Here is a 12879-nt window from a genome sequence, read left to right as displayed (position 1 = left end):
GGGTCCCTATTGATTAAATTTTCACAACTATCATATGATATGCTGTTCTTCACTTATACACACTTTCTATGCTGTGAATATTAATGATAATTTTTTTTAACTACAATTTTTTTATAATATTTTTTCATTAAAACCAAAAGGGAGCTTTTGTCATACTAAGTCAAGTAACTGAGACAGAGAAAGACAAATAATCATGTGCTATCGCTTATATGTAGAATCTAAAACAATGGTACAAATGAAATATTTTGTTTTGTTATCTACAAAATGAAATATTTTGTTTTGTTATCTACAAAACAAACACTCACAGATACAGAAAACAAACCTATGACTATCTAGGGGAAAAAGAGAAGTGTGGGACAGGGAGGATAAACTGGGAGACTGGAATTGCCATATACACACTACTATATACAAAATAGATAACGAGTAAGGAACTAGTATATAGCACAAGGAACTCCAGTCAATTCTCTGTAATGACCTATACAGGAAAAGGATCTAAAAAAAAGAGTGAATATATGTATAAATGTAACTGATTCACTTTGCTGTATATCTGAAACGAACACTACATTGTTAATCAACTATACTCCAACAGAAATTTTTTTAAAAAGCTGAAAAAAAAAAAAGCGCTGGATTTTGTGCCACAAAATTAGATATACATCTGAAGTAGAAAATAAAATCTAATGTTGGAGGAAAAATTCAAATGGAATCACAATGTTAAATTTAACAATATCAAAATAAATCGTAATTGCCACTTTTTTTATAAATTAAAAACAAAATGAAATTTTTATGAGTCAAAATGCTAAATTTAACAATATGAAAATGTGTCATCTGCAAAAGACTTTCAGATAAATAACCCATTTTTCATATTTACAAGTCCAAAAGCACTAAGAAATAATGCTAAGAGCTGATTTAGGGAGGGGAAAGATGAAACAAGATTGGTAACTGTTGAAGCTGAGTGATGGGAACATGGGAGTTTATTATACTACCTTCTTTATTTTTATATATGTCTGAAATTGCCCATAATTTAAAAAAGAGAGCAGTAAAATAAGCACCGTAACAAGATACTATAGTAATTAGAAGACTGTGAGACACTAAAAGTAAAACAAAATGGCTAGTTATTTAACTATCATATATGGTTTCTGTCCTGAGAAAGCATAGCGGAACACAGGAGGAACAGCAGCACTGAAGAATTCTCATAGGAACTGTCCTGGTTGGTTCTCTCAGGCAACTAGCTTAGCAGCATTATATGGTGTAACGTGGAGGGAAAGTGGGAGTAAAATATATTGGAGTCAAAAAGATTGCAGCAATAATAAAAATGTGAAGTGATTCAAGTGTGGATGAGGGCAGAAACCATAGCGGGAAGAAAGAGAAAAGGATGCATCTAAGAAAAAGAGGAAGAATTTTTCAATTAACTAGAAATAAAAAAGCAAAGCAATGAGTCAGTCATGATAGGGTTTTCAATTCTAAGTGATTAGGTGGGTGTTATTTACATTAGCAAATAAAGACAGGGATTGTGGAGGTAATGGAGACTTAGAGGAAAATAATAGGTTTTGATTTCGGAGAGGCTGAAATTTATGGAGACAATCATAACTACAAAACTATAACAATAATTCCTTATGTATAGCTTAAGGTGCCAGATACTATTCTAGATGCTTTGTATGTATTAACATATAACATGTTTCCCCAAAATAACCTTAATGAGGTGAGTAATGTTACTATCATTTCTATTTTTTACAAAAGAGGTAATTAGGACGCAAAGAGGTTAAGCAACTTGCCTAAGGTCATAGTGACGTAAATGATGGAACCGGAATTTGAATCTAAGCTTAATTACTTTCCTGAGTTGCCTCCCTAGGTCATGACAGAGATGAAGAAATGTTTATGATCAACACAGTTACAAAAAAGGTGAATTTATAAAGTTACCTAGCTCTGTAAAGAAATTCTCACAGTCTGACAGTTTTAACAACCAACTACTTTATTTTTAGGTTTCTGAAGAAAGAAATCTTTCTTTTAAGCCTTTGTAAACTAAAAACAACAGTAACCAAAACTATGAAAAATAAAAGACAGGATTCAAGAAAAACATATTATTACAGTTAAGCATCAATGTTACAAGATAGTCTAACCACTAAATACTATAGTTTAAATGATGCTATGCTCGTTTCAGCATTACAAGTTAAATAATTAGGTGTATTTTATGCGATCTTTTGTACGCTCTTAGGAGGTAAGTCTTAGGCTTTGGAAATTCAATCAGAAGAACAATTCTTGAACAGAAGCTTCAAAATATAATTCCTTTAGCAGAAGAATGTTGCTACACTATAGCAGAGCAGACTTCTCCAATACAGAAGGCCTTGTCCTTCTCTCCCATCATCACACAAAATTAAAATACAGTTACAGAACATAACCACACAGTAAACTGCCCTGTAAACATAAGTATAATTTTGTATAGATAGTCCTTAAAATAGAAATTAACTGTATTTTTTTAAGTGTTCTGAGAAAACGTCTGGCTTTTCTATGCCCTAACAATTTTATTAATAAATCAAATGTGTACTTACGTTCTGACACTGTATAAAGGAGGTTCTGGGGTAAAGGAGGAGGTAGTCTTGCTCCTACTGGTGCAAGATTGGGCACTGCACTTGTCCCAGGCTGGTCACGGTTGTTGATCAAGCTTGACTGTGTTATGGGTGGTCCTACAGACAACAAAAAGTGAGAGCTAGAGCAGTAATGTTTGCTACATAATAAAAACACTCACTACACCAAGTACAATAAGGATATTCACATATAAAATACCTACTTTGGTTTAGAACAGAATAAAGAAATTTGATATGAGCAGGCTTGAGCACTCAGAGGATTGTTAATTTAAATGACATTTTAGTTCTGTAATAGACTAATCTAGGGTGGAAAAAGGGCAGAACTGGTTGCATCTGGAGGCTGGGAGTAGAAAATGGCCAAGAGATTTGAACAAACTTTCTGGGATGATAATAAAGTTCTATAGAACTCTTAAATTAATGATAAACATATTTGAGTGTATCTATGTCTAGAATGTACTGTGAAATGCATTAAAACTAAAAATGGAGAGATGGAAAGATATATGATGACACAACATGAAAAAGAAAGTGTGAATCAATCACTCAGTTATGTCTGACTCTTGACGACCCCATGGACTGTAGCTCAGCAGGCATCTCTGTCTATGGAATTCTTCAGTCAAGAATACTGGAGTAGGTAGCCATTCCCTTCTTTAGGGGATAGTAAAGTGCTAACTGTAGAAGCTAGATGGTATTTGTTTCCTTGAAATTTTTCTTGGCAAAGTGTTCAGGGGGAAACGACACTCTTAGATTTAACTTTTACACAGATATGTTCCCCCAAATGACGTAGGATCTTTTATTGTGAGAATTTCTGTACATCAAAGATGCCTTTTTATCTGAGAAATTAAATCTCAACTTGAGCTTTACAATTATACCATTTATGTGACAATAGTAAATACTCACAACCCACTGTTAAAAGAACCATATTGCTGTTGACCAAATCTATGCATTAAATGTATACAAACCTTTATCAATTTTAATGAAATGTGTTCTACAAAGAATTTTACTTCAGGAAAGCTATGCAATGGGTACATGATGTCATATTAAACTATTTTTGTAACTTCCAGTGAGCCTATAATAATTTTAAAAATTAAAAATTTTAAAAAGAATTGAAAAAGTACCACTTAAATAAACTGAATGGTAACCATTTTTTCAAATAATTTGCCAACTCTTAAAACATTAAATGTCTTCAGGTAGGTATTTTCTTATACCTCTGTACACATGTAAAAAAAAGATCTTCATGATCCAGATAATCACGATGGTGTGATCACTCACCTAGAGACAGACATGCTGGAATGCGAAGTTAAGTGGGCCTTAGGAAGCATCACTACAAACAAAGCTAGTGGAGGTGATGGAATTCCAGTTGAGCTATTTCAAATCCTAAAAGATGACACTGTGAAAGTACCTCACTCAACATGCCAGCAAACTTGGAAAACTCAGCAGTGGCCACAGGACTGGAAAAGGTCAGTTTTCATGCCAATCCCAAAGAAAGGCAATGTCAAAGAAAGCTCAAACTACCGCACAATTGCACTCATCTCACATGCTAGTAAAGTAATGCTCAAAATTCTCCAAGCCAAGCTTCAACAGTACGTGAACCGTGAACTTCCAGATGTTCAAGCTAATTTTAGAAAAGGCAGAGGAACCAGAGATCAAATTGCCAACATCCGTTGGATTATCGAAAAAGCAAAAGAGTTCCAGAAAAACATCTATTTCTGCTTTATTGACTATGCCAAAGCCTTTGAGTATGTGGATCACCACAAACTGTGGGAAATTCTTAAAGAGATGGGAATACCAGACCACCTTACACTCCTCCTGAGAAATGTGTATGCAGGTCAGGAAGCAACTGGACATGAAAAAAGGACATGGAAAAAGAGACTGGTTCCAAATAGAAAAAGGAGCACGTCATGTCCAGGAAGCAACTGGACATGAACTGGACATGGAAAAAGAGACTGGTTCCAAATAGAAAAAGAAGCACGTCAAGGCTGTGTACTGTCACCCTGATTATTTAACTTATATGCTGAGTACATCATGAGAAACACTGGGCTGGAGGAAGCAAAAGCTGGAATCAAGATTGCCGGGAGAAATATCAATAACCTCAGATATGCAGACACCACCACCCTTATGGCAGAAAGCCAAGAAGAACTAAAGAGCCTCTTGATGAAAGTGAAAGGAGAGTGAAAAAGTTGGTTTAAAGCTCAACATTGAGAAAACTAAGATCATGGGATCTTGTCCCATCACTTCATGGCAAATAGATGGGGAAACAGTGAAAACAGTGACAGACTACTTTGGGGCTCCAAAATCACTGCAGATGGTTGACTGCAGCCATGAAATTAAAAGACACTTGCTCCTTGGAAGAAAAGTTATGACCAACGTAGACAGCATATTATAAAGTAGAGACATTACTTTGCCAACAAAGGTCTGTCTAATCAAAGCTATGGTTTTTTCAGTAGTCATGTATGGATGTGAGAGTTGGACTATAAAGAAAGCTGAGCACCGAAGAATTGATGCTTTTGAACTGTGGAGTTGGAAAAGACTCTTGAGAGTCCCTTGGACTGCAAGGAGATCCAACCAGTCCATCCTAAAGATCAGTCCTGGGTGTTCATTGAAAGGACAGATGTTGAAGCTGAAACTCCAATACTTTGGCCACCTGATGCGAAGAACTGACTCATGTGAAAAGACCCTGATGCTGGGAAAGATTGAAGAAGGGAGGAGAAGGGGATGACAGAGGATGAGATGGTTGGATGGCATCACGGACTCGATGGACATGAGTCTGAGTAAACTTCGGGAGTTGGTGATAGACAGGGAAGCCTGGTGTACTGCAGTCCACGGGGTCACAGAGTCGGACACAACTGAGCGACTGAACTGAACCGACACACGTAAAACGACTGCTCCAGAATTTTCTCAGTTATATTTTAAAAATTCAGTCTTATTTCTGTTTTAGCTCAACTAGCAACTGTTTTTTTTGAAATGATCATTTTTAAACATTTCTCCTAATTTTGGTGAATTTGATAACAGCATATTGACCCCCTTTTTTTTTGAAGTCTTTTATCAGTAAAGAGATTCATACCGAAGTACATACTGGTGAAATGCTCTGATATCTGAAAAATACTTCAGGGAAAAAAAGTAAAAAAAATTGTGTGGGGCAGGCAAGAAGAATAAATGAGACAAAAACAGATGAATATTAACCATTAAATTTAGATGATGAAACATGGTATATTATTATTCTACATCTGTGTGTATTCAAAAATTTCCATAAAGGGGAAGAGAAATTGGATGAAGGCAGTCAAAAGACACAAACTTCCAATTATAAGATAAATAAGTACTAGGGATATAATGCACAACATGATAAATATAGTTAACACTGCTCAATGTTGTATATGAAAGTTGTTAACAAAGTAAATCCTAAGAGTGCTCATCGTAAGAAAAATAAAATTTTTTACTATTTCTTTAATTTTATACCTATATGAGATGATGGATGATCACTAAACTTACCGTGATAATCACTTCATGATGTATACAAATCAAATCAGTATGCTGACACCTTAAACTATACAGTGCTGTATGTATATAGATTAATATAACTGGAGGAAGAAAACCCAGAAAAGTCCCATAACAAAATGTTTTAAAGAGTATTTCAATATTCTCTTAGAGATTTTCTTTAAAGATGCTGCTGCTAAGTCGCTTCAGTCGTGTCTGACTCTGTGCGACCCTAAGGACAGCAGCCCTCCAGGCTCCTCTGTCCACAGGATTCCCTAGGCAAGAATACTGGAGTGGGTTGCCATTTCCTTCTCCCCTTTAAAGATGGAACTTTCACTAAACTACTGGCATACTCTTTTTTTTCTGACCTCTTCAAAATGCTGGCTTTCTATCAACGAGCAAGATTTTGACTCCAGGTCAATATAGGTTAGGGCACTACTAATAAAATTTACACTTGGAGGTACTATAAATAATGCAATAATGCAATATGACACTGGGTAGAAAAAAGGGAAGAACATCTTAATTATGGGAATATATTCCAAATTCTATTAATAATTTATTTTTCAAATTCTTAAAATCTAGTGTCAAGTTACATAAAAGGGATGGATTCCTTTAAGTATTCTTCACTAAAGAAACTATACATATACTTACGTGGTATGGGAAGCACAACAGAAGGTGGAGGCTGGCCATGTCCTTGGGGAACAGGAAGTCTCATGCTGTGGCCAGGGCCTGGGCCTGGGCCTGGGCCCGGGCCTGGACCAGGGCCTGGGCCAGGGCCTGGCATTGGAGGCATTAACATTCCAGGAGGCGGTGGAGGAGGAAGCCCAGGAGGAGGTGGAGGGAAAGGAATCATGCTTGGTAGAGCAACTTCATCAACAACCAAGGGATCATTTCCATGATCAAACTGACAAAGGTCACCAAGTACACAGAATCCTCTTTCTGTAAGAATCAAAGATAAATTTCACTATGATCTACACTGAGTTCAGCAAACAATTCCCTGAAACATCCACCAATCTGATTTATGGAGTGCTTTTTGTGCAAGGAATTTAAAGCCTTCTTAGTGTTATTCTGTTACCATTGCATATTCCTGAGGTAGGAACAGGTGTACTCTCTACTTGCTATACTGTGACACTATGCTTTACTGAGACAGCAAATAATCAGGTCAAAAGCAGGCTACCAACCACTATCAGATTAACCCATTTGCTACTGAGTTTTCATAATAAAAATTCAGATATTTTAAATAACTTAACAAAGGTAGAGAGGATAAGGAATGTGAATTAGATGACCTACTTTCAACTATCTACTTTCATGATATTATTCTAAAGCAACAATTTTTGCTATAAGTTGAAACTTTAAATTATTCAACTGAGTATTATGTTCCAGGTTATTCACTGCAGAATTGTAACAGCAAAATATCTGAAACATCCCAAAAGTGTCGTAAGTTTAAACACATTTTTGTACATAGAGCATACAAAGAAGTATTAAAAAAAAAATGCTGAAGAAGCTCTTTATAGTTACTATATTTACATAGGATGACTGCCAGGAAATAATGTTAAGTGAAAGAAAAACAAAATGCATAGTATGAATGAAGTATAAATAGTATAAAGTACAATACCATTTATGTTAAAAACAGAGTGGGGGAGAATATGTTTTTATGTACACATGCATAGATTAAGTGGAAAGATACACAAGAAACTGACAACATAAAATTGGCTTTGAGAAGATCTTTGGGGCTGGGAGACCAGGGTAGGGGTGTTAATGCCTGAATCACGTGATTCTATTCCCTACTTAAAAATAAATAAAAAGAAAAAATATATACATTCTATATTTAAAGAAAAATGTTATGATGTCTAGTCATTTGCTATAAATAGCCTGGGAGCTGTGGAAGTATACATGAAAACAAGACTGCCTATGAGTTGACAACTGTTGATATGAGGTCACAGATACACTAGGATTAATTATATTACCTTGTGAATTTTTGTAAATATTTAAAATATTCCCATAATAAAAAACTAAAATAAATGCACACATTAACACCAATCCATTCATTCAAATGGAAAGTTAGCAAGTTAAAACTGTAAGTAGGTTATACATGCTTAACAAATCCCCAGGGTCAAAGAGCACACAAAAAAATGACCATTCCTAGTGTCTACCAAATTCTGCAGTGTAATTACAGTGTCGGAAGTAAAGAGGAAAACAAAACATAAATTAAAGGGTCAAATCTGAACACTTTGTTAACAAGAGCCAAACTATTACATCCAACAAGTAAAGAAGCATATGCCAAAGAGATTCTCCTCCTCACTCATCCCTTTTAATAACATCCAGACTGTAATGAAATGGTATGTACTACTAGCAACATTTACTTTACTAGTACTCTGGGGTACAATATAAAAGAGAAGTTTTACCATCATAATCTCTGCATCGCCTCTTTGGTGGTGGGTTTCGACCAAAAGAATTGGAAGAGCTATGATTATTATAGTAATTAGACCAACTCTCCGTTGTGTTTTCAGAGTGGTGCGCAGGTGCGATCACAGTCACAGTGCTGGGAATAGACTGCGCCCCCGAGGAGTACTGCTCAGAAGAGTTCGGAGCCGGTGCAGACACAGGCGCATAGGAGCTCTCCAAGTCATTCCTTTCACTCTTAAACTTTGATCTTTCTCTATGTTCTGCTTTGGAGACAAAATAAAGACAAGAAACAAGTAAGACCAGATTTCTATATTGTTAAACTGTATTTTCTCACAGAAAAGGCAAGATGAGAATACTGAAGTAAATTTACTGAGCTGTCCATATTTTAAAGTGCTCTCATTATTACTATAGTCTAAAACCAGGAACATCAACAATGTGATGGGTCTTGACCAAGTAACTTGTATAAAATCATCTTTTACAACAACAATGTTGATATATCAACATCAATACATAATGAAGAAAGATCAGTTTCTCTACTGACTTAGTAAGAATGCTAAGAACTGACTTTCAAACTGATCTACCGCAATTTTTTTCTTTTTAAATACTCTAGCCAACCTTAAAGCAAATCAATTATTTTCAGGCAGGGGGTGGGGGTGTGGGTACAGAAAGAGACAACCCTCTCCCACCAGTAATAGTTTTGCTGATTAAAGGACACATGTTTCAATTATACAAAATGACTTAAATTTAGACATGTCCTATGATACATGAACAAATGGCTTCTTTTTAGACAAACTCCTTTGACTCCACCCTGAGAATAGAGCCCTGACTTTGTAACAAAAATCAAGTTTTTGTGACACAATTCCAGATTTTACATTGCTCAGATGTATTAAAGGTTGCTTGTTGGTGTTCAGTCCCTAAGTCATGTCTGACTCTTTGCGATCCCACGGACTGACTGCAGCATGCCAGGCTTGCCTGTCCTTCACTATATCCCGGAGTTTGCTTAGATTCATATCCATCGAGTCAGTGATGCTATCTAACCATTTCATCCTCTGCCGCCTCCTTCTCCTGTTGCCTTCAATGTTTCCATCAAAGGGATTCTGACACCCCTGTGATACAAGAAGACAAGCAACTATGGAGTTTTAGGGGGAAGCCACTTGGACTCACCAACACTCCTATTTGGATCCCGGTCTTTGCTGCGCCCCCGGCTTCGACTCCGACTTCGACTCAGGCCTCGGCTCTTACTCCGGCTCTTACTCCTGCCTCTTCTCCAGTCATACTTCTCACGGTACAGTTCATTCCGCTCATAGTACCGGTCGTAGTCTCTCCACTTGCCATCTTCTCTTTTCTTCTCCCGTGTCCTGTAATATACAGATATGAAAGCCATAGGTACACTACAGAAACCAGGACAGAAAACAAATCTGGAATATGAATTATCCTCTGTGATTCATCAAAATTCATAACTTCTAAGCTTTTCCAGAGAGCCGTAAAACCACTGCGTAATTCCTCTAATCCATTACATAAAAAGAAAAAACATTCCCTTCAAGTATACTGGGTGGGGAGAAATAAAAAAAAGAGGTGAATCCAAAGCATGGGGAGGGGTAAAAGGAAAAACATATTTAAAACTAGAAAAGACAAAAAGTTCAAAACAAAGAGTTCCTAAACAAAAACTAATTTTTTGATGGTAGGCTGATGAATCAAGATATAAACTGCACTACTTGTAATATAAAATGCTATGGACAATTTTAATACTGAGCACCCCTAACCAAATGGAACATTTCATTAATATTCTCTAAGGAGACTGCTCCCACCTCTGAGCTCCTGGGGAAAGCACATAATGATTATTGTTTATAAAAGGAAGAGAAAGTATGACAAAGACAAAAAACACAGGGAATGGAAAAAAAAATTACTTCTTTAATCATTTTACAATGAGAGGAGTAGAGCATATGTCAAAAATCCTGCTAATGTCCTTATAAGGTAACTGAAAAGTGAGTTATCAATGTTTTCCTAATTAAAGATAAACACAAACCTTCGTTCACTAGATTCTGAACGAGTCTTCTGGGGACTAGGGTATTTCTTTTTTCTGCCATCTCGTTCTTCCTCTGCTGGCTCCTGAAATACCTACAAGAAAATATTCATTAGAAACAAGAACAGTTCTTCCATAAACTATAAAACACATCCACCTGATAAATCTTTCTGGCCACAAGAGAGGGCATAAATATATTTAAATACTACAATCAAATCACATCCCCCAAAGTTGGCCAACAGGAAGAAGTAAAAAAAGATGTTGAAATTACTTTAACAGCAATATGTTAAATTTTAAATCTCACCCTAATAGCAGTGTAGGAGGAAAACTAATTCATTCTTTAAAATATAACAGTAAAAATAACAAATCTCTACTTCTAAGTATCATATAGTAAAATGGTTTGTGTGTTTTCCTAATTATAAAATATATTCACAATATAATTCATTTGAGGAGAACTTTAGATTTATTTCACAGACAAAGTTTAAGGAACAAATGGTTAATTTAACCACTGCTATAAAACTAAGTATTTCGTGTGAATTATGGAAAAATGGTATCAGAATTATTGGAAATGTTAAGGCTTCTTTTAAAACTTGAAGTCAAGATTGACCAGAAATACAGAACTAGTGATTCTATTAAAATTTTTTAAACACAAGTTAATCTCAAAACAAATACATGGGACGTCCCTGGTGGTCCAGTAGTAAAGAATCCACCGCCAATGCAGGGGACGCGGGTTCAGTCTCTAGTCTGGGAAGATCCCACATGCCTCAGGCAACTAAGCCCATGCACCACAACCACTGAGCCCAGGTACCTAGAGCCTGTGTTCCACAACAAGAAAAGCCATCTCAATGAGACACCCACATACCACAACTAGAGAGTAGCCCCTGCAACTACACAAAGCTTACATGATCAACGGAGACCCAGCACAGCCAAAAATAAATAAGTAAAAAAATAAATATATGGCCTTTACTAGAGGGAAATTAAGACAAATGAAGACATTTGGAAGAGCTAAACAAATGCCCATCTAATGAGAGGCTCGTTTAAAAATGCACAAATCAGGAAATGAGTGAATGGAACAGAAGATAACAATTTAGTAAAATCCAGGCAACATAAAATGGCAGCCACAATATGACAATCATATGTTGCTGACAAAAACATTCTACAATTATTAAACTATATTTAAAAATCATTTTCTCTACCAATTCACAGGAAATACAGAGGATGCAATCAGCAAAATCCAGAGTAAAAAACTCCAGTGTCTGGAGCAAACGACTCAGTTTTTTGCTGAGCAAAATGACTTGCTCAGCAAATGACTGAGTTTCTTCAGTCATGAAGAAACTGACTCAGTTTCTTCAACAAAATAAAATTTAAGGGAAAAAAGGGGGTGATGAAAAGAAGAGAGTTATATAAGTAAGTAGGAAGCGGGGGGTTAAAAGATATAAAGAGACTTAAAAGATATCAGCTTGGAGAACTTTATCCTTCTTTTTGCTTTTGTATATTCTCTAAAGTTTTTTTTAATGGACATCTATTAATTTCCTCTTTGAATTTTCCTAATTTTAGGGAAGTAATTTTCTAAACTACTAATTAGTTTTTCTAATAGGAAAACCTATTCTTCAAAAGTTAAAGGACCCAAAATAATAAAAACATAAAGCCAAACAAAAACCTGTGCATGAATGTTCATAGCAGTATTATTTATGATAGATAAAAAGTACTAACTATTTGCCTATTAATACAAATATCCATCAACTGATGACTGGATAAAGAAAATGTGATATATTCATAAAATGGAATATTATTCAGCCATGAAAAATAAAAGAGGTCCTGATACATGTTACAATGTGGAGGAACCTTTTAAGTGTTATGCTAAGCAGAAGAAGCCAGCCACAGAAGATTACATACCACGTACTTCTATTTATATGAAATGTCCAGAATAAGCAGATTTAATGAGACTGAAAATAGTTTAGTATATGGCCTGGGGTGGGGACTGGGACTGGAAGACCTGGAAGTAATGGCTTAATGAGCATGAAGTTTCTTTTTTAGATGCTGAAAATGTTCTAAAATGGACTATGGAGATGGTTATACAATTCTGAATACAATGAAAATGATCACATTTGTATATTTTACATAGGTGAATTGTAAAGCTGGTGAATTACGTATCAATAAGCTGTTTAAAAAAGTCAAAAGGGCATGCACAATACGAATGAATCTCATGTAAAAATAAGCTAAGGAAGCTAGACAAAAGAGTGTAAGACTTTTACATCCAGGGAGCATTCAGTAGGTTAAGGAAGTTAAATTAATTATTCCTATGGGTATGGAAAATATACAAAGAAATCCAAAGCAATATGGGTGAAGTCTTATTCAGAATCCCGCAGTACATTGTCAAACATGATTTTTAATCTC

At 35.6% G+C, this 12879-nt stretch overlaps 1 protein-coding gene across 4 annotated transcripts in view; it reads right to left on the bottom strand.

Annotated features, from left to right (window-relative positions):
- Positions 1-12879, bottom strand: part of RBM27 (RNA binding motif protein 27) — a 65586-nt gene that overhangs the window by 35711 nt on the left and 16996 nt on the right. For 2 of the 4 annotated variants that reach the window (XM_061423867.1, XM_061423869.1), the window contains exons 4-8: positions 10486-10577; positions 9624-9817; positions 8459-8722; positions 6705-6992; positions 2547-2681 (exon numbers count right to left, since the gene is read on the bottom strand). In XM_061423867.1, coding sequence (XP_061279851.1) covers positions 2547-2681; positions 6705-6992; positions 8459-8722; positions 9624-9817; positions 10486-10577 — 973 coding nt within the window. The remainder of the gene's footprint in view (positions 1-2546; positions 2682-6704; positions 6993-8458; positions 8723-9623; positions 9818-10485; positions 10578-12879) is intronic. The other 2 variants (XM_061423868.1, XM_061423870.1) reach the window with 1 other exon arrangement.

The sequence above is a fragment of the Bos javanicus genome, chromosome 7 (genome assembly GCF_032452875.1).
Source record: "Bos javanicus breed banteng chromosome 7, ARS-OSU_banteng_1.0, whole genome shotgun sequence".
Taxonomy (NCBI): domain Eukaryota; kingdom Metazoa; phylum Chordata; class Mammalia; order Artiodactyla; family Bovidae; genus Bos; species Bos javanicus.
The sequence above is the reverse complement of the archived record's forward strand: the minus strand, read 5'-3'. Positions and strand labels throughout refer to the sequence as shown.